Consider the following 26,758-nt stretch of genomic DNA (forward strand, 5'->3'; position numbering starts at 1 on the left):
TGCATTATTTTCAACACAGAGTCTGCTGTCATTTTTATCTTCCTTCTTCTGTTCATAATGTGTCTTTTTTTTCTGGCTGCTTTTAAGATTTTGTCTTTATCAGTGATTTTAAATAACTTGATTATAATGGTGGCTTAGTGTCATTTTCTTCCTATTTTCTGTGTATATTTATATAATAAAATTTGGAAAAATTGTGGTCATTATTTCTGCAAATATTTTTTAGCCTCCCTTCCTTCCTTTGAAGATTCCATTTGCACATCTGTTAGGCTGCTTGAAGTTGTTCCCACATCTCACTGATACTATATTCATGGTTTTTAGTTTTTTTGGTTCCTTTTCTAGCCATGTTTCTTTTGGTTAATTTCTATTGCAATGACTTCAAGTTCACTTGCAGTGTTTAAGCTGCCATTAATCCCAGAATATTTTTATCTCAAGTGTTGTAGTTTTTATCTGCCTCCCTGATAATTTTCAGTTGAATGGCAGACGTTATGAATTGTATCTTGTTAGATGTAGCATATTTGAGAATTCCTATGACTATTCTTGAGCATTGTTTTGGAATTCAGTAAAGATGGTTGGAAACAGATGGATTCTTGTAGGTCTTGCTTTTAAACTTTATTAGGTGGGACCAGAGAAACATTGAGTCTTGGGCTAATTTTCCCTCAACACTGAGACAACTCTTTTGAATATTCCACCCATGATTCATAAATTATGACATTTTAAAAATCCTGACTGGTGCTAACAAGAACTATCCCCAGACCTGTGCGAGCTCTAATCTTGTCAAGGGGTTTTATACCCCCAGATTTGGGTATGTTCCTCACATGCATGCATTAATCAGTACTCATTTGAATATTCAAGGAGGATAGCCTACCTCCAGAATTCTCTCTCTGTACAGCTCTCTCTTTTCCAGGACTCTTCCCTGTGAACTTGACTTTTTGGCCTCTTGTAACTCCCAGTTCCATTACCTTAACTCAGGAAGCTGACAGGCTCCCCCAGGACTCCTCTTCCCTGTGTTATGGCCTGTAAACTCTCAATACAGTAAGTTGGAGACAATTAAAAATGTTCTAAAATTGTTGGTTGCACAAATCTGTGAATATACTAAAAACCATTCAGTTGTACACTTTAAATTGGTGAATTGTGTGGTAAATGAATTATATCTCAATAAAGCTGATATTTTAAAAAATATATAGGCCAGGCACAGTGGCTTATACTTTTAGTCCCACCACTTTGAGAAGCTGAGGTGGGAGGATCACTTGAGTCCAGGAGTTCGAGACCAGCGTGGGAAACACAGTGGGGCTGCCTTTTGTACAAAAAATAAAATAAATAAAAATAAAAATATATAAGCATGTAGTCTCAATGATAAAAATAAAATAACTAGCTTAGAGCTGGAATTTAATTTTTAATTTTGTCAGAAAAATTTATCTTTTCATCAGAACACTGAGTCCATTTATATTGCTTGTGATTACTGATACGTTTGGGTGTGTTTCCATCATCTTATTTTGTGCTATGTGTACAGCTTTTTCAGTTTTTTTCTCTTTCTTGCCTCATTTTGAATTAAACGAATTTGATCCTCACTGAAAACATACAGTATGAACAACTAAAGGGAGAAAACTAACATTATGAACAAAAAGTAATGTTATCCACTAATGCCTAAAAACCCAGCACTCAAAATGTCTGTCTGTTTTTAGGTGAGTTTTGCCTTCTTTACGGTACTCAACCCATAAGTACAGCTCCTCTGTGATCTGCTTATCTGGTCAGTCATGATCAGGTCTAGTTTTGTATATGTGTTTAGTTCCATTTCCCCCTTACTAGTCAAGCAGTTTTATTTTCTCTATACAGTCATATGCCACTTAACGATGGGAATACATCCTGAGAAATTTGTCATTAGGTGATTTTGTCATTGTACAAACATCATAGATTATATTTAAACACTAACTAGATGGTATAGCCTACTACATACTAAAGCTACATGGTATAGCTCATGGCTCCTAGACTACAAACCTCTACAGCATATTACTGTACTGAATACTGTAGGCAATTGTAACACAGTGATAAACATTTGTGTATCTAAACATACCTAAATGTAGGAAATATAATGCATTGTGCTACAATGTTATGATGGCTGATGCCTACGATATCACTAGGTGAGTAGGTGATCGGAATTTTTCAGCCCCATTATAATCTTATGGGATCTCCATTGTTTATGAGATCTGTCGTTAACCAAAACATCATTATGTGAAACATGGCTGTATATCCTTATCCTTAACAGTTCAACATTCTTACTTAACATAACTAAGATAAAGTCAATATGATTTTACTCTCTTTCCAAACAATACAAAGATCTCATAACACTTTAATTCCTTTTATTCTTCTTCCACCTACCAGCTACTATTGTCCAATATTTTAGTTTTATTTTGTGAAATCAGCTCCCCACAATCAGACATTATATCTCATGTACATGCAGTCATTATGTTTTGAGTTTAACCACACATGTATAATTATCTTTGCCCACCATTCTTTCTTATATCTCAGAATTTCCAACTCTCAGATATTTTTCTTTCTGTCTAGGGTATATTTTTTAAAAAGCTTTATTGAGATATGGTTTGCAGACCATAGAATTCATCCATTTAAATTGTAGAATTCAATGATTTTTAATATATTCACAGAGATTTGCAACCACCACCACAATCAACTTTAGGACATTTCCGTCATCCCAACGAGAAACTTTATAACCCTTGGTAATCACTCCACATTTTTCCTCAAATCTCCCAGCCCTAGGCAACCACTAATCTACTTTCTGTCTCTGTAGAGTTCCCTATTTTTGACATTTCGTGTAAATAGAATCATACAATATGTGGTCTTTTGTGGCTGACTTCTTTCACTTAGTATAATGTTTTCAAAACTCATTGTGTTACAGCATGTACTCCATGTTTTTTGTTCTCAAATAATAATCCATTGTATGAATATACCACATTTTACATATGCATTCATCCACAAAGTTATATTTAGGTTGTTTCCACTTTTTGGCTATTATGAATAATGCTCCTATGAGCATTTGTGTATACATTTTTATGTAGATGTACGTTTTCAGTTTTCTTGGGTGTATATCTAGGAGTGAAATTGCTGGGTCATATGATTACTCTGTGTTTAAGATTTCGAAGAATCGTTGAACTGTTTTCTAAGGTGGCTGCACCATCTTACCTTCCCACCAGCAATGTGCAAGGGTTTCCATTCCTCAGCAGCCTTGCCAACACTTGATATTTTATTCTTTTTCTTTTCCTTTTTTTTTTTTAATAATTTCCCTCCTTGTGTGTGTGAAGTGGTATTTCATTGTAGTTTTGATTTGCATTTTCCTGTTTTCATGTGTTGATAGGCCATTTGCATATATGCTTTTTTTTTTTTTTTTTTCTTGAGATGGAGTTTTGCTCTTATTGCTCAGGCTAGAGTGCAGTGGTACGATCTCGGCTCACTGCAACCTCCACCTCCCGGGTGCAAGAGATTCTCCTGCCTCAGCCTCCTGAGTAGCTGGGATTACAGGGGCCCGCCACCACATCTGGCTAATTTTTGTATTTTTAGTAGAGACGGTGTTTCACCATCTTGGCCAGGCTGGTCTCAAACTCCTGACCTTGTGATTCACCTGCCTTGGCCTCCCAAAGTGCTGGGATTACAGGCGTGAGCCACTGTGCCTGGTCCATTTGAATATATTCTTTGGAGAAATGTCTGTTCAAGTCCTTTGCCTATTTTTCAAATAGTTTATTATTTGTCCTTTTAATATTGAATTGTAAGAGTTCCTTATATATTCTGGATACTAGTTCTTTATCAGATATATGATCTCCACATATATTCTCCCATTCTATAGTTGTCTTTTCACTTTCTTCATGATATCTTTTAAAGCACAAATGTTTTAATCTTAAATAAAGTCCAATTTATCTATTTTTTTCTTTTGCTGCCTGTGCTTTTGACATCATGGCTAAGAAGGTTTTGCCTAATCCTAGGTCACTAACATTGAAACCTATGTTCCTAAGTTTTATATATAAGAGTTTTATAGTTTTAGTTCTTTCATTTAGGTTTATGATCCATTGTAAGTTAATTTTAGTGCATGGTGTAAGGAAAGAATCCAACTTCATCCTTTTGCATATGGATATCCAGTTGTTCTAGCGCCATTTGTTGAAAAGAATATGTTTTCCCATTGAATTGTCTTGGCATCCACCCTTTTTCATAATGTATGATTTTATTTCTGGATTCTCAATTCTCTTCCATTGATCTCTATGTCAATCTTTTTGCCAGGACTACAGTCTTAATTACTTCAGCTTTGTAGTAAGTTTTAAAATCAGGAAGTGTGGGTCCTCCAACTTTGTTCTTTTTCAAGTCTGTTTTATCTATTCTTGGTCCTTTACATTTCCATGTAAATTTTAGGATCAGCTCATCAATTTCTGTAAAACGGCCAGCTGGGATTTTGATAGGGGTGGCACTGAATCTGTAAATCAATTTGGGGTGCATTTCCATCTTAATAATATTAAATCTTCCAGTTCATGAACAGAAGCAATCTTTCCATTTATTTAGGTCTCCTTTAATTTATTTCAATCATATTTTACAGTTTTAAGGGTGTAAGCATTGTTCTTCTTTTGTTAAATGTATTCTTTAGTTTAAAAATTTTTTTTAATGCTATTGTAAGTGGAATTTTCTTACATCCATTTTTCTTGGATTATATATTACTAATGTATAGAAATACAATTATCTGTATACATTGATTGTGTATCCAGCAACCTTGCTAAACTTGTTTATTAGTCTAATAGTTCTTTAGTTGATTCGTTACCATTTCTATACAGAGGAACATATCATCTGCAAATAAAGATGGTTTTACTTCTTTAATTTTTTTCTTGCCTAATTTCCTGGCTACAACCTCCAGTACAATGTTAAATAGAATTGGTGACAGCAGACCTCCTTATCTGTTCTTGACCTTAGGAAGAATAAAGTACATTCTTTAGACTATCCTTTAGTGAGGTCCATTGTGGTAAACTCAGTTTTTTGTTTTTTTTCCCCTCTTGAGATGGGGTCTCAATCTGTCACCCAGGCTGGAGCACAGTGGTGATCTCCCCACCTCAGCGTCCCAAGTAGCTGGGACTACAGGCATGCACCACCACACCCAACTAATTTTTGTATTTTTTGTAGAGACGGAACAGGGATCTCACTATGCTGCTTAGGCTGGTGTTGAACTCTTGAGCTCGAGCAATCCACCCGCCTCTGCCTCCGGAAGTGCTGGAATTACAGGCACGAGCCACCATGCCCGGCCCCTCCCAGTTATATTACATCTTTGTTCTTGAAATGTGGATTCACCAGATACAGACTTCTAGGTCAACAACTATTTTATTTTAGCAATATAATTTAAAATGCACTAAAAATATTATTCTACTGTCTTCTGAATTGAATTGTTGCTGCTGAGAAGTCAGCCACCTGTCTAAAGGCTGTTTCATGGGATTTTTTTTTTTTTTTGTCTTGCTGGCTGCTTTTATGATCTCTTTCTTTAAAGTATAATTTCTTTTTAACTGACACATAATCAGTCTACATATTTATGGGGAACAATGTGATGTTGTGATACATGTAAACATTGTATAATGATCAAATCAGGGTAATTAACAAATCCATCACCATTTATCATTTCTTTGTGGTGAGAACATTCAAAATCCTCTCTTCTAGCTATTTTGAAATATACAATACATTATTGTTAACTATAGTCACCCTATTGTGCAAGAGAACGCTAGAACTTATTTCTCCTAACTGTAACTTTGTACCCATTGACCAATCTCTTCTCATTCATCCCTCCTCCCTACCCTCCCAGCCTCTAATAACCACTATTCTACTCTACTTCTATAAGATCAACTTACTTAGAGTTCGCTTATGGGTGACAATCTCTCTTTCTTAATTCTGCTGCTTCACTGTAATGTGTATACTGGTGGATTTCCTTTTATTTTTAGTGCTTAAAAATTACGGAGTTTTCTGGGTCTAAGGTTGGATGTCTTTTGACAATTCTTGAAAACAGTCAGTTACCATCTCTTCAAATATTACCTCTTCCCCATACTTTCCCCCTTCTCTTTCTAGTATTCTGACCGAACATGTCAGATCTCTATCCTCCACATCTTTTACTTCTCTTTTCTACTTTCCAACTCTTTTTCGCTTTGGACTATATTCAGGATAATTTCTGCAGTTTCGTCTTATATTTTACTAATTCTGTCTTCACAGGTATGTACTCTTATTTGACCCATACTTTGAATTCTGCCATTTCAGTGACTATATTTCCCATTTCTAGAAGTTTCATTTGGCCGGGTGCAGTGGCTCACGCCTGTAATCCCAGCACTTTGGGAGGCCGAGACGGTGGATCACCTGTGGTCAGGATTTTGAGACCAGCCTGGCCAACATGGTGAAACCCCATCTCTACTAAAAATACAAACAAATTAGCCAAGCCTGGTGGCAGGCGCCTGTAATCTCAGCTACTCAGGAGGCTGAGGCTGGAGAATCGCTTGAGCCCTGGAGGCGGAAGTTGCGGTGAGCCAAGATGGTGCCATTGCACTCCAGCCTGGGCAGCAAAAGCAAAACTCCATCTAAAAAAAAAAAATTTCATTTGATTAATTTCCAAATCCATTTTGTTGTGCAGACTCTGGTTACTTGTTCATATTTTCAAGCTTCTCTTATTTTTGAAACATCCTGTATTTTGCATCCAGTTTCAATGTCACTTGTCTTTTCTGGTCTGATTCTCCTGTCTGTTGTTTATACTGACTCTTGTTCGTGGTATTTTGTTTCTTTGTGTGTTTTATAATTTTTCTACTGAGACCTCCTATTTCCTGGAACATTATCTGTAGGAGTCTTTACAATTACATCCCTCCAGAGAGAGTTTATATTTGATCCTGCGCATCACGTTTGAGCATTACGAACCTAGGGCCACATTAAACTGAAGTATCTACTGGAAGTTTATTGATGCATATAGGTAGCACCAATTCAGGAGCAAAGGCACATCAGGGCCGGCTTATGCTTCTGCATTCTCATTGTAGACGTTTTTCCTCTTCCACATGATGTCATGCTTAAGATGGATACATTTCCTTGCTTCCCGTCTGTGCAGTGGAGTTAGTTATTCTTTTTTATTTTTAAATGGAGTTTTGCTCTTGTCGCCCAGGCTGGAGTACAATAGCACGATCTCAACTCACTGCAACCTCCCTCCGGGGTTCAAGCAATTCTCCTGCCTCAGCTTCCCGAATAGCTGGGATTACAGGCACCCTCCCACCACACCCAGCCTTTTTTTTTTTTTTTTTTTTGTATATTTAGTAGAGACGGGGTTTCACCTTGTTAATCAGGCTGGTCTCGAACTCCTGACCTCAGGTGATCCACCCACCTCAGCCTCCCAAAGTGCTGGGATTATAGGTGTGAGCCACCACACCTGGCTGGAGTTATTTATTCTTTACCCTTACACTAAGAATTGAGTTCTGTAGGATCCCAACTTCATGAGGAGTTCTCTTATAGACCCTCCACTTTGAGCAAGCCACATAACACTTACTATTATTATGTGATTTTTGGTGGTGGTGATGTGTGTAGGTGTGGGTTTTGTCAAGCACCTGGCAAGACTAATGTTCTGAGGGACACCCTTGAAGTGTTGGTTCAATGGCACCTGCTGGGGCAGCCTGGGTGATCGTCCATCAGTCAGACAGGGATCTCGGGCAGGGCAGATCACAGCAGACCCTGTTGCCTTCTGATCTCCCTGGAGGAATGGGAGGAAGGTTTTCCCCCTCCCAATGCCAAGCCAACCAACCTTTAGCATTCTGAATCTTGGGGCTCCAGATCCCAGGTGCCAGGGGATAGATGGCCTGGTTCTATTTCAAGGTTGTTCCTGAATAAAACCTCCATCCAGGTATTTATTTGGGAAGAAGAGAGAAGAGCCAGTGTTGGGAGTTGGGACTGGGCCTTTGGCCACACTGAGGAGGGAAAATCCCTGCAACCAAAATGAGGAGGAGTGCTTAGAATTTCCATGGGCAGCAAGGTCCAAGGCCTACTCCCAAGTGGCCCTCCACACTGCGGGACGGCTGCAGTGATCCCAGGAAATGGGTGTTGACCTCGTAGCTTGACAGCATTGGTGAAAAGTCCTTGTCGTTCAGCTAACACTGACAGCAAAGGACCAGCCATTTAGCTTTGAAATGGACCTTGAGGAATTAGGAGTGAGCGCCCCGCAGGCAACCAAGGCGGACTGAAGGTCCCCTTGTAAGTGGGGCAGGGGTTTGCGGTGCATGGTCTCATTGAAGCCTCACACCCGCACACTCGCCCCCAGTGGCAGGTCCTATTATCATCCGAGATGAAGCGGAAGGAGATAAAGTCCCTTATCCAGGGTCACCCTGGTGGTGAGGGGAAGAGCCTCAGTGTGCACTGGGGTACGTCTGGTTCAGTCTCCAGGACTATAACTGCTGGAGCTGAGCAGCCTCCAGCTGGGGAAGCATCTGACCAGATCCCACCCACTGAGGAGCCTGGGTGGGGGAGGATCTTCACGTTGGTCCCAGGGCAGAGCCCCTCCTCCACCCAGGATGTGTCATCCTCACAGGGGTAGCCAGGGGTGAAGGATAAGCCGGCTGGGGGCGGGGTGGGACCAGGGAGGGTGACGTCACCACTGGGCTTAGTAATGCTTTGGCAGAGCCTGAAGCACCCACCTTGGGAGGAAGGGGAAGGAGGAGGGGCAGCGCTGGAGCCAGCATCCAGGAGGCTGCCAAGTCGGCGATCAGAGATGGGCACCCTGCCAGGAGCACCCCAGACCAGGCCTCTTGGGCAGGGGGCCTCTGGGAGAGGAGAGACACTCTTGGCGTGCTGGGAGGGGACCCTGCAAAGCGGTGTCTGTATCGGAGTGAGTGCAGAGTGATCCTCGGACTGTCCATCTGACTGGCAAGGCTGGCGGCCAGCCGTCCCCTGATCAATGCCCAACTGTCTGACCGCCTGACCGTTGAGTCCTGTCGCTGGCAGATGGATTGCCTGACTGATTTATGTGACTGACACTTGGAGAAGCCACGAGGGATGGGCCAAATCTCTGTCCACATCCATGAGACCCTGGGCTACCTTCGGAACCTGATGCCACCTCTTATGAACAGCAAGGGTCAGGCGAAAGAAGACAGAAAATGAACATCTACTGAGGTTTATCAAATACCCAGCCTTGGGCCAGATGCTGGAGGGACACACCCAAATCTGACAGGGCCCCGCCCTCAGGAGCCCACATTCTAGCAGGGGAGACAGAGTCACAGCCGTAATGACAGAAACCAGTGCATCAGATAAGCAGACTCAGGGGAAAGGGAAAACAACTTTATTCTTGTCACCCAACATTTTTTTTCCACTTTTCACGATTCTTTCGCAGGTGGAAGTTCGTCCCCCCAATTCCTGGATGAAAACTCAGGCAGCCCCACAAGTTTTCTGACCCCGGTTAGGCGATAAAAATTCTTAGGTCACTTTAAATTGCAAATACAGAGTCAGGTTGGCATTAAAAGTGTCTGGTCCGAGGTAGTAATCGCATCTTTGAACTTGGTTCAACGCTAACCCACCTTTCTGCCCTTGCTGCCCTCTGCCGGCAGCAAGCTGGAGAAGGGGCTTGGTTCTACTTTGCCCCTGCACATGCCCTTGCTCCGTGCCCCTCTTCCCCCATGTTGCTACAGACTGAGCATCCCTAATTTGAAAATTCAAAATCCGAAATGCTCCCAAATTCAAACCTTTTTGGGTACCCATGACATGACACTACGAGTGTAGAATATTCCACCTAACCTCTGTTTTCTGATGGTTCAATATGCACAAACTTTGTTTCACGTACAAAGTTATTTCAAATAGTCTAGAAATTACCTCCAGACTATGTGTAGAAGATGCATATGAAACACAAATAAATTTTGTGTTTAAGGCTTGGGTCCCATCCCCAAGATATCCCATCATGTATCTGTAAATATTCCCAAATCCAAAAATATCCCAAATCTTGGCCGGGCGCGGTGGCTCATGCCTGTAATTCCAGCACTTTGGGAGGCTGAGGCGGGTGGATCACTTGAGGCTAGGAGTTGAAGACCAGCCTGGCCAACATGGTGAAACCCCATCTTTACTAAAAAATACAAAAATTAGCCGAGCGTGGTGGCATATGCCTGTAATCCCAGCTCCTTGGGAGGCTGAGGCTGGAGAATCGCTTGAACCTGGGAGGTGGAGGTTGCAGTGAGTTGAGAACCTGCCACTGCACTCCAGTCTGGGCAACAATAGCGACACTCTGTATAAAAAAAAATGTCCCAAATCTAAAACACTTCTGGTCCAGACATTTGGGGTAAGGGACACTTACCCTGTATTTGCAGTTCCAGGGGCTGCCAGGGCATAGCCCGGAAGGGAGAGGAGTCAAGAAGGAAAGGTTTTGTCTCACTGGTTCTGTCGTGGGATGGCTTCTGCTCACAGGGCACGGCAGAGGGCAGGGCTGACTCTATGGGTTCTTCTGGATGCCTCCTTCCTGTCCCGGGAGCCTTTGGCTGCACTTCCCACACCGCAGGCCAAGGGCATCCTGCAGGTGGCTGCTGCCCGCTCTAACCCCGGCTTTCCACGTCCACCCCACACTCGTGCTGTGCTATAACGCTTCCCAGATTTACTTGTCCACATAATTCTGAAGAGGAGGAGGAGGAAGAGCTGTGTTTTGTGAAACTTCTTGGTAGACCAGGCCCATGTTTGGACCCCAGAAAATATTCCTGTTTTCTACCCTCTGGTGAACTCTGGGGAATCCCAGCCAGTCCCAACCTCAGATCCATCTCCTGCTTATCCCTAGCAGGCAGCAGCCTTTGCTGGCCGTTTTAGATTTTCCTGGTGGGAGCCAACTTTGTCTAGGCTTCTGCATCCCCAGCTCACTGGCGACACACGTTACCATCCTCTCACAATCCACTGGGAAGCTCTAACCAAGCCATAAGAGGGGCAGGCACTTCCAAAACAGCCCCTCATAGGGGCTAGAAATCTAAGCATCCCCAGATCTCCCTCCAAAGAAATCCTTTTGACAAAACATCTCCTTCTCTCTAGTCACTGGAGCTTTTATACCCCCAACAGTCAGGCCATTAGCCTGTTCTCGGCCCAAACTTCCAACATGGCTCTTATTCCATGATAGGACCCCGCATCTGTCCCCAGCTGCACTCCTTCCCCAGGGTCCCCAAGCCCAGGAAATAAGGCTTCAGCATACTGAGTTGCTCAAGCTGTATCTGTACCTTGCAGTCTAACTCCAGTGCGCCCTTTTGCTATGGACTTGCCCATCTCACACCTCTCAGCCCTGGCACCTGCTGTGTCTCCTGCATTCTCTCTCCTCCAGGGCCTGGCGAATATGGCTCACCTTTGGCTGTCCAGGGTCGCTCTCGGTCTCCTGCCTGCAAATCCTTCCTGTCTCTCAAAACAGCCTGAACTCTTAAGGTTGTGCAAGTGCTGCCGTCTCCGGAGCTCTGGGGAGGCTGCCTGGGTCCTACGGATCTGAGTTGCATCTGACAACACATATGTGGACACGCTGGAACTCACCCATTCATTTGCTGAGCACCTACTGCATGCCAGGCACTGTGCTAGGCACTCGGGATACAGTGGTAAAGAATCAATAACATCCCTATACACACTCAGGAGCCCCGCAGCATACATGTGGACACACGCGCACACACACACACACACATGCACACAGACATAAACAAACACCCCAGTTTACAACAGCTTTCCTGGGGTCTGGACTTCATGAGGCCTAAGTTCATAGTCAATATCTAACAAGAAAATGTCCCTCTTGGCTGGGCACAGTGGCTCACGCCTGTAATCCTAGCACTTTGGGAGGCCGAGGCGGGCAGATCACCTGAGGTCGGGAGTTCAAGACCAGCTTGATCAACATGGAGAAACCTCGTCTCTACTAAAAATACAAAATTAGCTTGGCATGGTGGCGCACGCCTGTAATCTCAGCTACTCGGGACGCTGAGGCAGGAGAATTGCTTGAACTTGGGAAGCGGAGGTTGTGGTGAGCCGAGATGGCGCCATTGCACTCCAGCCTGGGCAACAAGAGCGAAACTCCGTTTCAAATAAATAAATAAATAAATAAATAAATAAATAAATAAATAAATAAATATATAAATAAATTAACGTCCCTCTGGCTGCCTTCTCTCCTCCCCACCTGTGCTGGGCTGAAAACAGACTAATGGCGTACCTGTGCTCAGGAGGTGGGAAGCAGTGAGGTGGGCATTTCATGTTCCAAACGTCCTCACCAAGTTCTAGTCCTAATGCCTGCCAGTGACTTCAGACTGGCCACCCCTCCTCCGGACCATGACAGAAATGGGAGATGCTGCCGACCATCACCAATCCCTCTTTCTTCTCTTTTCCCCAGCCCTTCTAGGCTGGGGCAGCTCTCCTTCCAGAGCCTAGGGTGCCACCTCCAGGAAAGGCCCACTGGGCTAATCCCAGGCCTGAGGTTTTGTCCTGACTAGGCCTCCTTTAGAAAGTGCTGCCCCTGATTTCCTCCTAAGTGGAGTGGACACAGGACATCATGCTCAGGGCGTCCTTTCCCCCAGGGGCATCCTGATTCATAGGACCCTGGACTTGTCACACGCTGGGACTGCAGCCACCTTCCTCCGACTTCTAGAAGTGGTCATTGTGAGGTTGAAGGCTGGTGCCCCATCCTTTTGGGTCACTGGTGGCAACACCCCTCCACCTTTCCTCTTCCTTCCCTGGAAGACTGGCACCCATCCTCAACACTGCCTCCATGCCTCCTCCTTCAGGAAGCCCACCAGGTCCCTCTCCCTCTGCCTTCTATCTCAGACAGGAGGAACCCCAGGCCCAACCCTCTGAGACACGTAAGCAGTATATTCACTTTTCTCCTCTTCAAGCTTTGCTCTAAGCCAGCATTTCTAAAACTGCCTGTGTATCTGAATCAACCGAGGTACTTTTAAAAGCCCAGATTTCCGGCCAGGTGTGGTGGGTTACGCCTGTAATCCCAGCACTTTGGGAGGCCAAGGTGCGTGGATCACCTGAGGTCAGGAGTTAGAGACCAGCCTGACCAATATGGAGAAACCCCGTCTCTACTAAAAAATACAAATTTAGTCTGGCGTGGTGGTGCATGCCTGTAATCCCAACTACTCAGGAGGCTGAGGCAGGAGAATCCCTTGAACCCGGGAGGCTGAGGTTGCAGTGAGCTGAGACGGCGCCATTGCACTCCAGCTTGGGCAAGAAGAGCGAAACTCTGTTTCAAACAAACAAACAAACAAACAAACAAAACAAAACAAAACAAAAACCAGCCCCGATTTCCAGAGCCCCCTCCTACCCAAAGAACCAGAATCTCCAGGGGTGGGGCCCCAGAATCTGGATTTCTAGCAGAAGGTGCAGGTGATTATCAGGTCACACAAGTATAAGACCCCACTCTAAAAGAACTTATCATTGCCTGAGTTCTTTTCTGCATCACATTATTTCATGCTGCTACTGACAATGGGGCCCGTTGTATTCATTCATTCATTTATCCAACAAATATGCATTAAATGCTCATTATGTGCCAGGCACACACTCCAAGCTGGGGACAGGGCAAGGAATGAACCAGAAGCCCTTGAGGAACTTAGGGTTCAGCGGAGAAGACACAGACTTCAATCAGCAATGATAACTATCAGGAGAGCGCCTTTGGGGGCGAAATGCCCATTGGGGCACAGCAAGCTTGCTCCACATCTGCAGAATTTCTTTCTTTTTTGTAATGACTCAAAAAGGCTTCTTTTTTTTTTTCTTTAGCTTTCTGAACTAAACACACTGTGCTTGTGCCTTCAACACTTTCCCAACAATTTCCTGCTCCTCCATGAGGAAAGCACATTGCCTCCTTTCCTGGACACATTCAGCACGTGCGGGACCACCTTGGGCCTTGCTGATGTGTGTTTTCATTTTAGATAACCTCATAAGAACTGTGGGTTCTGCCTGGGCACACGCCACATGCAGATTTCGGTGCCTTTCGGACCGTCTTGGCATAAAAGTAAACAATTCTATTGCCAGGGACTCAGGACGCCAAGTTTTGTTGGAGGCTGTATCATAGGAAAGCCTACAATGGTGTGTCACACTCTGGGCCATGCTGAGTGCCTAAACTCTAGACATCTTTAAAAAACCTGACAGCTTTTCTAAGCCTGAACCTCTGCTAAATCACTTAGTCCTGGCAACAACCCTATGTGGTTGGGACCATTATTATGCTCATTTCCCAGAGGAGGGTCTAAAAGAGAGGGCAGAGTCTGGATTTGAACCTATGGGCCAGGCATTTGCACAGGGGAGGCCCTCCCCATAGAAAGGGTGGTGGAAGGGCAAGGCCACCTCTGTCACTGGGGCCGTGCTCTGGGGAGTTCCCTGAAGGCGGATCTGAGGGAGGAGCAGGAGTTAGGTGGAAGAAATAAGGGAGATTGTTCCAGGAACCAAAGGAGCACAGCTCACTGATGATGGAGATATGGCAGAGGAGTTTAGGGCACTAGGAGACCCCGGCGGCCAGCAACTTCATCCAGGGCATCAAGCAAGCCAGTGTGGAGCATGACCTGACCTGCAGCTGGTGAATTGGGCAGGGTGTCTATACATTTGCAAGTACGACCCACCCTGAGAAGGGAGGCTGGTGGCCAGGAGGCTGAACCCCTGGGCTGGGAGTCAGGGTGACTGAGTCCAAACCTTTTGTGGCCACTCACTCACCCAGACCCTGGGCAAGTTACTTAACCTCACTAAGAATTCAGGTCTTAGGATTGTTGTGGGAATAGCTAAGATCATGTGTGCAAAGTGCTGAACACTTAATTCATATTGCTGTCTGTGTGGTTATGTGGCTCTGAGAATATTTCTGTTCAGTTTCAAGATGAGGAGACGGAGGTCCAGAGAGGCAGGGTGATTGGTCTAAGGTTTCTCAGCCAGTCAAGGCCTCCAGGGCAGGGATATTTCCAGCACCCAAATTGCCCTAGGGGAAGGCAACCATGTGTGGTTGTGGGACAGTGGGTTGCCTCATTGCCTAGAAGACCCCCAGGCCTCTCAGCCTCTCACCTCTGTGTCCTCCTGTTCCCACACACAGGTGAAGGCTCCGTGCAGTTAGACTCTGGTCAGGACATCTGGGTGGGAGCCTGCTTCCAGTCTGAAGGAGGAACCCTGGGTCGGGGGTGGGCTCTGGGACCCTTGAGAGACCTGTGGCTAAGCCCCACCTCCAGGGAAGTGATGGCCCCGGGAGGAGAAGACAGCCTGGGTGGACTCTCCCTGAATTTCCCATTTGTAAACAGTGCAGCTGGGGAGGGGTAGGGCCCAGTGCCCAGTTTCTGGTGGTGGAAGATGGCAGCGGTCCAGCAGCTAAGCAGAGGGGCGGGTGGGGATGAGCGATGGCTGTGGCTGTCAGCTGCAGACACAAGGGAAGCAGGCTGGAGCCTGTGGCTATTTCTCCTCCCTCCAGGACATGTGACCTCCTGCTGTCCTCCTTGGCCAGCTCACAGCATTACCCAGAGCTTGAGCTTGAGCACCATGCCCAGCCCAGGAGCCAGCCACCTCTGAGAGTCAGCGGACATTTTCCAACAGCCACACTAGCCTTTCTCCTCTCCACCTTCCAGCCCCTTACCTGCCATACACAGAACCCAGGGGAAGTTTCAAACTCCCTTTTTTAAAAAAGTCACAGCTGTGGTGATAAAGTAAGAAGAGACCCTGCCTGAATTCAGCCAAACCTGGAGTTGAATCTTGTTTTGGTCACTTACTAGTTAAGGGACCTCAAGGTGGCCACTTCGCCTCTCTGGAACCTCAGAGTTTTCTCAGCTGTAAAGTGGGGCTAATCCCAACGACCCTCAAGTTGCCATAAAGGCTACATGGGTGGAGTAAGAGCATGCCATAGGGAGCCAGAAAATGTGTCATGAAAGAAAGAACACTCTGAAATAAGCACATAACAGGCCCTCTGTAAATATTTACTGATTAAATAGCAGGTGGAATCAAAGAGAAATAAATTATCCCGTCATCTGTGTCTTTTGTCTTTCTCTCCAGAAGCCTAAGGGAATTAGAGGCATTGACTAGGGGTGAGAGAAGAACAGGGTGAGACAGGGCATAATTCTTGGGGACGGAAGGCTGAGAACATTCTTAATGATGTCAGCTCCCGTGTGCAGAATACATTACACTCTCTCAAGTGATGCTGATTCTCTCTGACATTAAGGCTCTTCTGGAAGGGAGATTCAGACACCACACCCATGAAGACAGATTTTAGGTTCTCATCTGATCTCTGTCTCTTACTATTCAGCAGGCTTAGACCAGACTTATGTCTCCTCTGAGCCTCTGTTTTCTTATCTATAAAGTGTGCATCCTAATACCAACTCTCAGGGCTATTGTGAGGATTAAATGAGTCAGGGGACTCATGCAATGTATGTCAAGTGCTTAGTGCTGGGCCTGGTGTAAAACAGGCCTTCAGCAAATGGTAGCTGTCATTATGATTACCTATCCTATCAGTTAGCTATTGCTGTATAATAAACTACCCCCAAATTTAGGGCCCGAAACAACCACCATTTGTTTAGCTCATGATTCTGTGTGTCAGCCATTTAGGTTGGGCTCAGCTAGGTGGTTCATCTGGTCTTCTCCTGCGTCTGAAGTTGGCTGCAGGTAGGGTGGTGGTTCTGCTTCTGGGGGTAAGTTGGCTGTTGTCTGGGATGATGGAGTACTGACCCGGTTGCCTCTCATGCTCCAGCAGGCTAACTTGGGCTTCTTCATGAGGCAGTGGCAGGGTTTTGAGAGAGTGAGGCAATGAGACAGAAGAAGTGGGGACAAGTATGCAAAATTCCTTGAGACTTAGAATTGACACACTATGTTTTCCCCCACATTCCATTAGCCAAAGGAAGTCACACAACCAGCCATCAGAGAGGTGCTAGCTGCATAGTCATGTTGCAGAGAGCATAGATACAGAAAGGGGAATAAGTGTGACTATTTTTGCAAACAATGACCACATGCAACTAATTAGGGAACATCTGAGACAGAACCACGTCCCCTCAACTCCCAGTGCCATGACTTCCACCCTAGCTGCTCACTCTGCCCTGTGACACTGGCAGGAAAGCTGGTTGCTCTCCCACGAGGCTTCCCCACTACATTCTCTATTCCCCAGTCCGAGCCAGGCTGCCACCGTCACATTCCTTTTCCGAAGGAGATGGAAACCAGACTCCATATGGGACCAGGCACAGGTATCCTACACATGGAGTCATGGGGGTCTGATGACCTGCGTCCCCCATAGACTGACGCAGGATGGAGTCCCTGCCCTGCTCAGTCCTCAGAGGAAGGAAATACACACAGCCCACCTGGACAACCCCTCCACCCAGCTGTCTGCTAAATAAACTCATTAAGCAATTCCTGACGAGGCATTTTAGATCATCACAAGCTACAGATAGTTTCTGTTGACCTCTTGGAAAAGGTTTTCCTGACCACATAGACAGGAGGCGCAGATTAGTTCCCCTTGTGGGTAGGGGGTGCCTGGTTCTCATTTGTATTCACACTGTGATTGGTTCCCATGTATCCCCTTGAACTCTGGGCCAGTCAGCCCATGGGACTGGATTCATTCCTCCATGTCCTGGTGGAGTAGCAACCTCCACAATGCCCTGGGCAATGAGGACATCAAGGGACAACCACCAGCCTGGGGACCAGCTTGTCTTACCTTGTGCACTTCCTGGCAGGTAGAGACAGAGCCTTGATCACCTTTGCTGCCCTCTCTGTCCCTGACATGGGGCGCTTTTTCTGCTGTTTGTGTTTTTTCCCTGTGCCTCCCCTACAACTGGACTGTCAGCTCCACAAGCTTGTTTACCTTGGTGACCCCTGATTCCTTTCACAATGCCTGGCATAGAGTGGGTGCCTGATAAATTCTTATTGGATAGATTGATGGAGGAAAAGTTGGGTTTAACGGACTTGTACCTCCTTAGAAAAGGCCCACTCCTCTTCTCTTTTTATGAACCAGGGATCTTCATTCCCACTGGCCTTGAGAACTATTGGAAAGGATACGGAGTCACAGGCCCCAGGGGCCAACCCCAGTTTCTTCAGTCACTGTGACTCTGGATCTGAAGATAGATTTGTGAATCCAATGTGAATGACTCCTGGATTGTGTAGTGGGTCAGGGCTATGGCAAACAGCTTAGCTTTTCCAAGTTACGGTTTCCACACTCTAAAAGGGTGGGGGGAGCAAGTGTGGCTACACTGTTGGGGTGACAGGGTTAAAGCTTAACACTAAATCCATGGTGGCTGCTGTGACGATGATGATGATTTGGAAGGAGATAGGGTCCCATGGCTGCTGGGGTCCACCATGCCCTCTGCAGTGGCTGCCTGCACTCTCCTCTTGCTGCCCTGCTGCCTCTTTGCCTGCTGCGAGTCCCACCTCACCCCAAAGGGTCAGCCCTGCTCATCTTCCTAGCTCCCCCAGCTGGGGTCCTGCTTATAGCATTGTTCTCACTCCCACTCTCTGTTCCTCCCCTTTGTGGGCTCCCTTGGGTTTAGAGCCTGCCCCTCTGGGGAAGGCCTTGATATGGTTTGGCTCTGTGTCCCCACCCAAATTTCATCTTGAATTGTACTCCCATAACTCCCATGTGTTGTGGGAGGGACCCAGTGCGAGACAAGTGAATCATAGGGCAGTTTCTCCCACACTATTCTCGTGGTAGTGAATATGTCTCAGGAGATCTGACGGTTTTATGAGGGGTAACCCCTTTTGCTTGGCTCTCCTTGTGTCTTCTCTCGTCTACCACCATGTGAGATGTGCCTTCTGCCTTCCTCCACGATTATGAGGCCTCTCCAGCTACGTGGAACTCCATTAAAACTCTTTCTTTTGTAAATTGCCCAGTCTTGGGTATGTCTTTATCAGCAGCACGAAAATGGACTAATACAGGCCTCTCTCCTTCCATTTAAGCAGACCCCCACCTACCCACTAAGTGGGTTCCCCGACAGCTTCCCCATGGAAAGAACTCAGACACCACCCCAAGTGCCTGAGTCCTCTATGAACCAGGACCAAGAGGATTGGGTGCTGGGATCACAGGGCCCCTGTCACCCTGGAAGCCCCAAGCTGGGCTCACCCCGGTGTGTCATGCAAGGCAGGGCAGAGGATGGACCCCTCCACTCCTATCAGCTGCCATCAGCATCCCCTCCCACCCACACAGTCCTCCAAGACGCTGCTGGGGACTCTCCAGCTCTCTCCTTCCACTCCCCACCTCCGCACAGCCCCTCTGCACTCCCAGCTGTTCCTGCTGGCCACCCCTCCGCCCCCAGCATCCTGCAGGAAGCCCACTCCTGTCCCAGGGGCTACTGCTTAAGGCATCTGAGGTCACTTGGGGAGAGGCACTTGGCTCTGGGCCTGACATTCCCCTTGCTCAGAAGGCAGGTGCTGGGGAAATGATGTCATAGGGGGCAGCTGGGGGCTGGGGTGCTCACAGCTCAAACGTCCCCTAATGGCCCTCCTACCTGCTCACCCTCCCACTGGGCAAGAGGCTGAGTACAGGTTCTTACCTGCCCCAGCCCCAGCCCCTTGGGCCAATCAACCATCCCTGCCCTGGAGGCACCAAGTCCTCAAGTCCTCCTGTGGGCCTCATTCCTGCTTAGAGAAGGTATCCCCAGGGGATGGGAAACCTCCCCTTGAAGGTGGTGCCAGTCCTGGAATGGGCGGCTTGGGGAACAAGCTCACTGTGTACGTGATAGCATTTGGCTCCCACAATAGCACTGGGAATGAGGAATAAGAGTCCCCATTTTCCAGATGAGACTAAGAGAGGTGAAGTCGCACAGCCCATCACATCCAGTGGCAGCTGCTCTGATTCTATTTGATTTCAGTTAGGAAGGGGATTGCCAGGGCAATGGCTGATTCCTGTACTGTGGCTGGAGGGGCCGGGGCTGAGCGGTGAACACTTCCTCCCACTTTCCTGTTTGTTCAGCGCACTGTTCACTCTACTTCCTTCCACAGGATGGGGCCTTGGATGGGCCCCAGGGATACCACAGCAACACTCGGCTTAGACTGTGCTGTCAGCAGTCGGCAGTGTGTGCTGGTATGTACCTGAGTACGTGTGGGAGGGTGTACTGTGTGCATGCATGTGCTGTGTGTGCACGTGTGTCCTGGTGCATCAGTTGTGTGCAAGAGTCTCTACACTCATCAGAATGCAGGTGTCATGTGGGCAGGGGTTTGTGTGTGTTCACTGCTGTGTTCCTAAGATCCTAGAACTGTGCTTCACAAATAGTCTGTGCCATTAAGTATTCATGGGATGAATGAATGAATAAATGGATAAACCTTAGCCTACAGCCCTAAAGACCCCAGAGAACAGCCAGACATTTGCCCCGAGGCAGCGTGGCAACTTGGGTCTCTGTCCCTCTGCAGAGGAGAAAGGCGATGGGAGCGCTGGCCCAGGAGATGCCTGGTGGCTAGATGCTCCAGCGTCACCAGTGTGCCCCTACATACGGCTCCTCTTAGCCTGCGGGACCTGCTCACCTGGAAGACCCGGGGCAGAGGCTGGAGGCAGCTCTGCTAGGAGACAGGATGGTGGTCAGTGGCAGAGGGGGCTCTGCAGTGTAGGCCCGGGAAGGCCAGGCAGGAAGACACTTGGGTCTCCCTGTTCACTACGGGCCACCCACAGCTTAGTCTCAGGGGAGAAGAGCTGGGGACCGAGCCCTCAGGGGTCTTCAGGGCCTTGAGTGTGTGCGTGTGAGAGACAGAGCGCATGCATGTATGTGCACATGTACCAGGCTGCCATTCAGCAGTACTCACCCAGTCAGCCATGCCAGTTATTATGAATAAAATGGTGAAATATTTCCATGCCAGTTGAAAATCCCCCCGCCAGTCCAACCTCTCAGAGCTCCAGCACCTCCTGCCAATCCACATATAAAGATCCTATTCCAGCTCAGGCCTGGCTTCCATTCCCATCGGTCAGTGGCCATGCCAATCAGTGCTCCCCAAAGTCCAGCTTCCTGGACACATCCTAGGCACTGTCTCTAACACCCTTTGCCCCAGCCATTCTTCCTGCCTGCCCCAGGGAGCTGTGGGTGGGCACTGCCAAGGAGCACCCTTGTACCCTCCTCCACACAGTACCCATGTACCAGTCCTCTGGGCCTGGCAGGGCCCTTGGCAGGACAGATGGCAGCCCACAGAGGGCCCAGGGAGGGCAGCTGGAAGGTGTGGAAGCCCCAGATGGGCGTGGGTGGATTAGCGGCTGCAGGGACGATTCCAGGTGTTAGATAGACATGGGTCTACGTTCCCTCTCTCCCAAAACCTCACAGGTCAGAGGTAAGTGGGGTACTAAAACTGGGTGCTCCCCAGGAGGTTGAAATGAGGAACCTAGCAGGCTCAGAGCTCACAGTGACCAGATTTCACAAAAGCGAGGGTCAGGGCCTCACAACACCACATGTCCTGAGGCTGTTCTGCGACATGAGAGGGCAGGAGCCAGTGGAGCCAGGAGGATGGTCTTTGAAGTCAGATACATGGGGTTCAAATCCTGGCTCCGGCCCCTTCCAGCTGTGAGCTCTGGGCAGGATGGACATGACAGAGGAAGCTTCGCTAACCTCTGACGTTTTCTCAGTCCTCTATTTTGTAAACAGCTTTGAGCCCACCCTCAGCCTGCCAGGCCCTGGGTCGCACAGGAAGATGGAGATGGAGCTGGACTCAAATTCAGGTCCCCTTGCTCCCAGTGAGAAAGCATTTATGAAAAGACACCCAATAGCTCTCTGCTACCCTTCCTGAGGGTGGAGGCTGTGGGGGGCCAGGGAAGTCAGGCCGGGTGGAACCATCAACATTTCCCTCTCCTCCCCCATCCCAGAGGGAGGCGGCCAAGGCCACAGGCGACCCCACTGCTGACACCTCCTCAGCTGCCACATGCGCTGGGAGGTCAGCACGTGACTTGGGACAGACATTACTCCAGGTCTGAGAATCTTCCGGAATCACCGTGAAGGGGTGCAAATAGGCAGATTCCTTGTCGCCATCCCAGATCTGCAGTGCCAGAATCCTTGAGCCTTGGAATCTGCATTTTCACAAATGCTTCCACTGGAGTGGGATGCCGGCAGGCCCGGGTTTGGTGAGACTGGGAGTAACCACGGAACCTTTGGGCTCTGCCGGGCTCCTAGGCTGAGGCTGCAGCGCCGCCTGGTGGTCCCCGCTGAGACACCACTCTAGCCGCCGCCCCGCCCGGCCCCACTGCAGGGAGACAAGAGTTCTGCTGCCGGCCGGCTCCTCCAGAAATGAGAGGAGAAGGCGGGGCAACTGCCCTCTGGGCTTCATGACGCTGGGCAAAGGGCATGCTGGGACTCAGTCGTCAGAGCCGTGCACAAGTAAGAACTAGCTTCTTATTTCTTTTTTCTTTTCTCTCTCTGTCTGTTGTTTCTTTCTTTTTCTTCCTTTCTTTTTTTGACAGATTCTCGCTCTGTTGCCCAGGCTGAAGTGCAGTGGCACAATCTTGGCTCACTGCAACCTCCATCCCCCGGGTTCAAGCAGTTCTCCTTCCTGAGCCTCCTGAGTAGCTGGGATTACAGGCGTGCACCACCATACTCGGCTAATTTCTGTATTTTTTTGGAGAGATGGGGTTTCACCATGTTGGCCAGGATTGGACTCGAACTCCTGACCTTAAGTGATCCACCTGCCTCAACCTCCCAAAGTCTCACATTTCATCTTTAAAAAGTCCCCTGAATTCTGCACATCTTACTCTAACACATTTCTTTAGTATGAAAATGCTTCCTTCCACAAATCTTTGCAAAAATGATGCTCTAGAAAGCGAGACCAAGTTTATCCTGTGGCCCCTGTCCCCCATCACCAGCCCACATTTTGTGTACCTTCTGGGGGCATCCATACCCTAGTTTCAGAAGCGGGAATGGAGAGATACAATCTATACCTCTCTTAGCACCAAATCAAACTCCAGGCACCCCACCGTGCAGGCAGGCCCATCAGAGCCTGGCCCATCACCGTCCTAAGATTCAGGCTGCAGAGGCAGATGCCTGCGGGGAGGGCAGAGCCGTGAGGGGCCCAGCAGTCTCCAGCAGACCCAGCCACTCTGCTCACACCCTCTGCCCTGGGTCCTCCCCTGCCCCAGGAAGCAGCATCCCTACCATTCCAGACTAGACTGTTATAAATCTTCTTTAATAGTCTTAGAATCTTGAGTGTGTTTTACAGAATGGTGCACACAGAGCCCCCTCCCCTCTCCCCCCTACAAGGCACAGCCTCACCCACCCCACTCCCCAGGGGCCAGAGGACAGCTTGCCAAGAAAGGCCAGCCCACCTTCTCCCAGGAGAAGCCATCCTCCTCCTCCCTGTCCCTGGACAGCTCAGGACCCTGGAAAACACAGGGCCAGCTCTGTGCCATGCCCCCAAGGACTCACCCGTCCCTAAGCAGCTCAGGGCCAAGCCAGATCTCGTTACCCAGGCAGACCCCCTCCGACCCAGCTCCCCTAAGCCCTGTCCCCAGGGCATGGCCCAGGCTAATCTGAGCTGTCTAGATGGACCTGCATCAGGCCTGGGGAAGGGGTGCTACCCCTTAATATCAGGTAAAACCCACCCTCTCCCACTGCCTTCAATATAATTGTGAAAAAACAAAGATATAAATGTCATAGTGGAAATAAGTTGACCCGCCCAGTAGGCAGTCTCCTGACAGCCCAGGGTGCCTTATCTAACGCCCCCCCTCCCAATTTTTAATACAGTTGCCCCCTATACAATATACACACACCCTTGAGGGCAGGTAGAAGTCCAGCCCACCTGCGCCAGGGACGCTGCGGGGAGCGTTTTTCTCTGAGTTGCTAAGAGAACCCTGATGAGCGGTGAGCAGAGGAACCATAGAACAGCCAGGGCTCAAGGCTGACAGCGGATAGGCCAGGAGAGATCGCCAGGCCCCAGAAAGCCCCCTACTTTCAGTCAGGGTGGGCAAGGGGGTCTTTGCAGTGAGGTGGGAGGCGGGCCTGGAGGAGGGAGCCAGGGAGACCCCTGGGAGCCCTGAGGTCAGGGGCCGGGCAGGGAGGTGTGGACAGCAGCTGCCTCAGTACTTGGGGACCTTGCTGTAGTCTTCGGAATGGACGTGCCGGCACAAGCAGATGGACAGGACCATCCCCAGGAGCTGTGGGGAGAGGCGGAGAGTCACAGGGAGGCTGGGCTGTCCTGGTCTCAGATGCCCCAGCCCCGCCATCCAGGTTTAGATGGGGATTAAGTGGATCCTCAACTTGAGCCTCACAACCACCCTGTGATGCAGGCAGTAGAGGGAGGCCCAGAGAGGTGCAGTGCCTTGTCTGAGGTCACACAGCCAGACAGTGCTCAGGCCAGAGGGCCTCTGGAAGCTGATGGGGTGCTGGGGCCCTTGGCCACCACCTCCCCGAGGAGAAAAGCAGAGCAGAGACAACCCAGGAGGACCAGGGATGGAGAAGGGCTGGGGGAGGGGGCTCAGACCTCAATGACAGCCACGCCCACGCCCACGCCGAGGATGATGCCCAGGTTCTCCTGCAGCCACGCCTGCACCTTCTCCATGCAGCCCTGCAAGGGGAGAACACGGTCACACCACCCCACCCTGCACCATCCCGCCCCACCATGCAGAACCACCGAGAGCCCCCCAGTCCCAGCCTGGAAGGGTTCTGCCTGTTCCTTGAATGAATTACATTAACAAAGAAGTAGATGAAGGTACAAATGACAGGTGAATCAAGGGAAGGAACTAAATGGAGGAAGGAAGAGCTGAGCAGTAGCCCAGACGGCCCCCAACACCCTCAGATCCCAGCCCCCAATCCGCAGCCCCCCGCCCACCGCACACCTTCTGGTACACAGGCCAGTCCTCAGGTTTGTTGCCACTCCGGGTCCTGTTGCCGGCAGTCTCGCAGAAGCCCTTCCTCATGGAAAGGCTGTTGTCCTCTTCCCCTTTGTCTTCGCAGGAACAGGGGTAGGTGACCTCAGAGCGACTCATGAGCTCAGTGTTGTCCGTCCAGTTGTAGAAGCTGGCCCAGCCGCAGCACTTCACCTGGGCGAGGCAGGGGACACACTGCTTATGCTCACTGCCCACTGCAGGCAGGCTGCCCTCCTGGCAGAGGCGGGGCCTCCCCAGGACAGAGACTCAGATATGCCACTTCCAAGCCCCTGGTCCCAGCTGAACCATCACAAACTACAAGTACAGCAGAAAAATCAAAACCAGGATCAGCAGAAATACAAAGCAGAGTAGGAAGGAAGTTCAAGTTGAAGGAGCGCAGCTGTGCAGCGCACAAGGAGAATGGACGGCAGACCGTTCACAGTGCAGGGTTTAAAGTCAGGCTACTGGGTTATAATCCCTGCCCTGCCACCTACCAGCTGAGCAACCTCCGTCAAGGAAATAGCCTCAGTTTCCTCATCTGTAAATGGGGATAATTAAAATTCCCAACTCGCAGGGCTATCACAAGGACTAAATGGGATGAGTCAGGCAAAGTGTGGGGAGGTGTAGGGAGCACAATAAGCTTAGGAACGGCTGTTTGACTTTAGAGCAGGAGTTGAGATTTGCCTCTGAGCTTCCTGGTGAAAAGGAGAAAAAGTGAAAAGTGAAAAAGGATACAGCGTCAATTCTGCTTTTTTTTTTTTTTCTTTTTTCTGAGGCAGAGTCTTGCTCTGTCACCCAGGCTGGAGTGCAGCGGCGTGATCTTGGCTCACTGCAACCTCCACCTCCCGGGTTCAAATGATTCTCCTGCTTCAGCCTCCTGAGTAGCTGGGATTACAGGCACTCACCATCCTGCCCGGCTAATGTTTGTATTTTTAGTAGAGATGGGGTTTCACCATGTTGGCCAGGCTGGTCTTGAACTCCTGACCTCAAGTGATCTGCCCACCTTGGCCTCCCAAAGTGCTGGGATTACAGGTGTGAGCCACCTCGCCCGACCGGTCAATTCTGCCACTTTAAAGGAGAAAATGCTCTAGTTCTAGAGAGAAGAAAGCCTTTCTGGGCTCTGTGTGCTAAAGGAGGTCTCTGTGTGCAAATCCCCGCAATGCTGGGGGTTCCTGGGAGGATTCAGTGCGACAGCCATGGTCACAGCAGGGGTCAGTTCCTGGACCGCTTCCTTCCTATCTCCGGATGTTGCCCGACCAATAGCCAGTGGACAGCAGGGGGCGTACCAGGCACACCCAGAAATGCTCAGCTCCAGGCCATTTCTAATCCAGCTTTTACAGGCGCCTGTTCCAGCAGGCTGGCTGCCTCCTCTCTCGAACAAAAGGCTGGCACCTCTGAGGGGTGCACAGGTCTGCAAGCTGGGGCCACCCACAGGTCATCCTGCACCAGAGCAAAATAAGGCAGGTCTCCTTGGCCCGTCTATGGCAGAGCCTCCTTCCAAGCAACGCTTTGCCCTGACCCTGGCTGTACCTGTTCCCCAGCAGCACATGCCATCTCCGCCTGTGTCTCCACGGATGTGCATGGTGACTAAAACATCACCACCAACTTAGCACATAATAAATGCTGCCTAAGTGCTGGAGGCTTTAACAATGTATCTCACACGGCATGGGTCAGTAGCCCCATTGCATAAACAAGGAGGCAGGCTCAGCAAAAGTCTAGCGGCTGTGGCAGTGTTAGCACTCCAGGCCTTGGGAGTCTCACTTACCGCCAGCCCAAGCAGCATCTGACAGCATCGGAATCATCTAGAACCAGCCAATGACTTTCCAGGGTAGGATGCTCACCACCTCCCAAGGGACCCACTTCTCCTCCCAGGTCCCTTGTCAGGTGGCGCTGGTTTATGTCATTGGTGACATCAAGACTTTGCTAAAATTAGCAAAGTCTCAGCAATTGTGGGTCAAACTACATAGGCGACCAAAACATTTCCCTGTGTGAACCAAGCCTTCCAGCTGCCACGACCCCCACACCTGA

The 26,758-nt window shown here is 48.7% G+C and overlaps 1 protein-coding gene across 6 annotated transcripts in view; it reads right to left on the reverse strand.

The window, feature by feature from the left end:
• Positions 1-23,031: 23,031 nt before the first annotated feature.
• The window catches only part of CD82 (CD82 molecule), a 55,890-nt gene continuing 52,163 nt past the window's right edge, over positions 23,032-26,758 (reverse strand). For all 6 annotated transcript variants that reach the window (XM_077963081.1, XM_002799571.4, XM_028833496.2 and 3 more), the window contains 3 exons: positions 24,701-24,904; positions 24,346-24,429; positions 23,032-24,019 (listed from right to left, as the gene is read on the reverse strand). In XM_077963081.1, coding sequence (XP_077819207.1) covers positions 23,942-24,019; positions 24,346-24,429; positions 24,701-24,904 — 366 coding nt within the window. In that variant the 3' untranslated portion in view covers positions 23,032-23,941. The remainder of the gene's footprint in view (positions 24,020-24,345; positions 24,430-24,700; positions 24,905-26,758) is intronic.

This window comes from Macaca mulatta, chromosome 14, assembly GCF_049350105.2.
Source record: "Macaca mulatta isolate MMU2019108-1 chromosome 14, T2T-MMU8v2.0, whole genome shotgun sequence".
NCBI lineage: Eukaryota > Metazoa > Chordata > Mammalia > Primates > Cercopithecidae > Macaca > Macaca mulatta.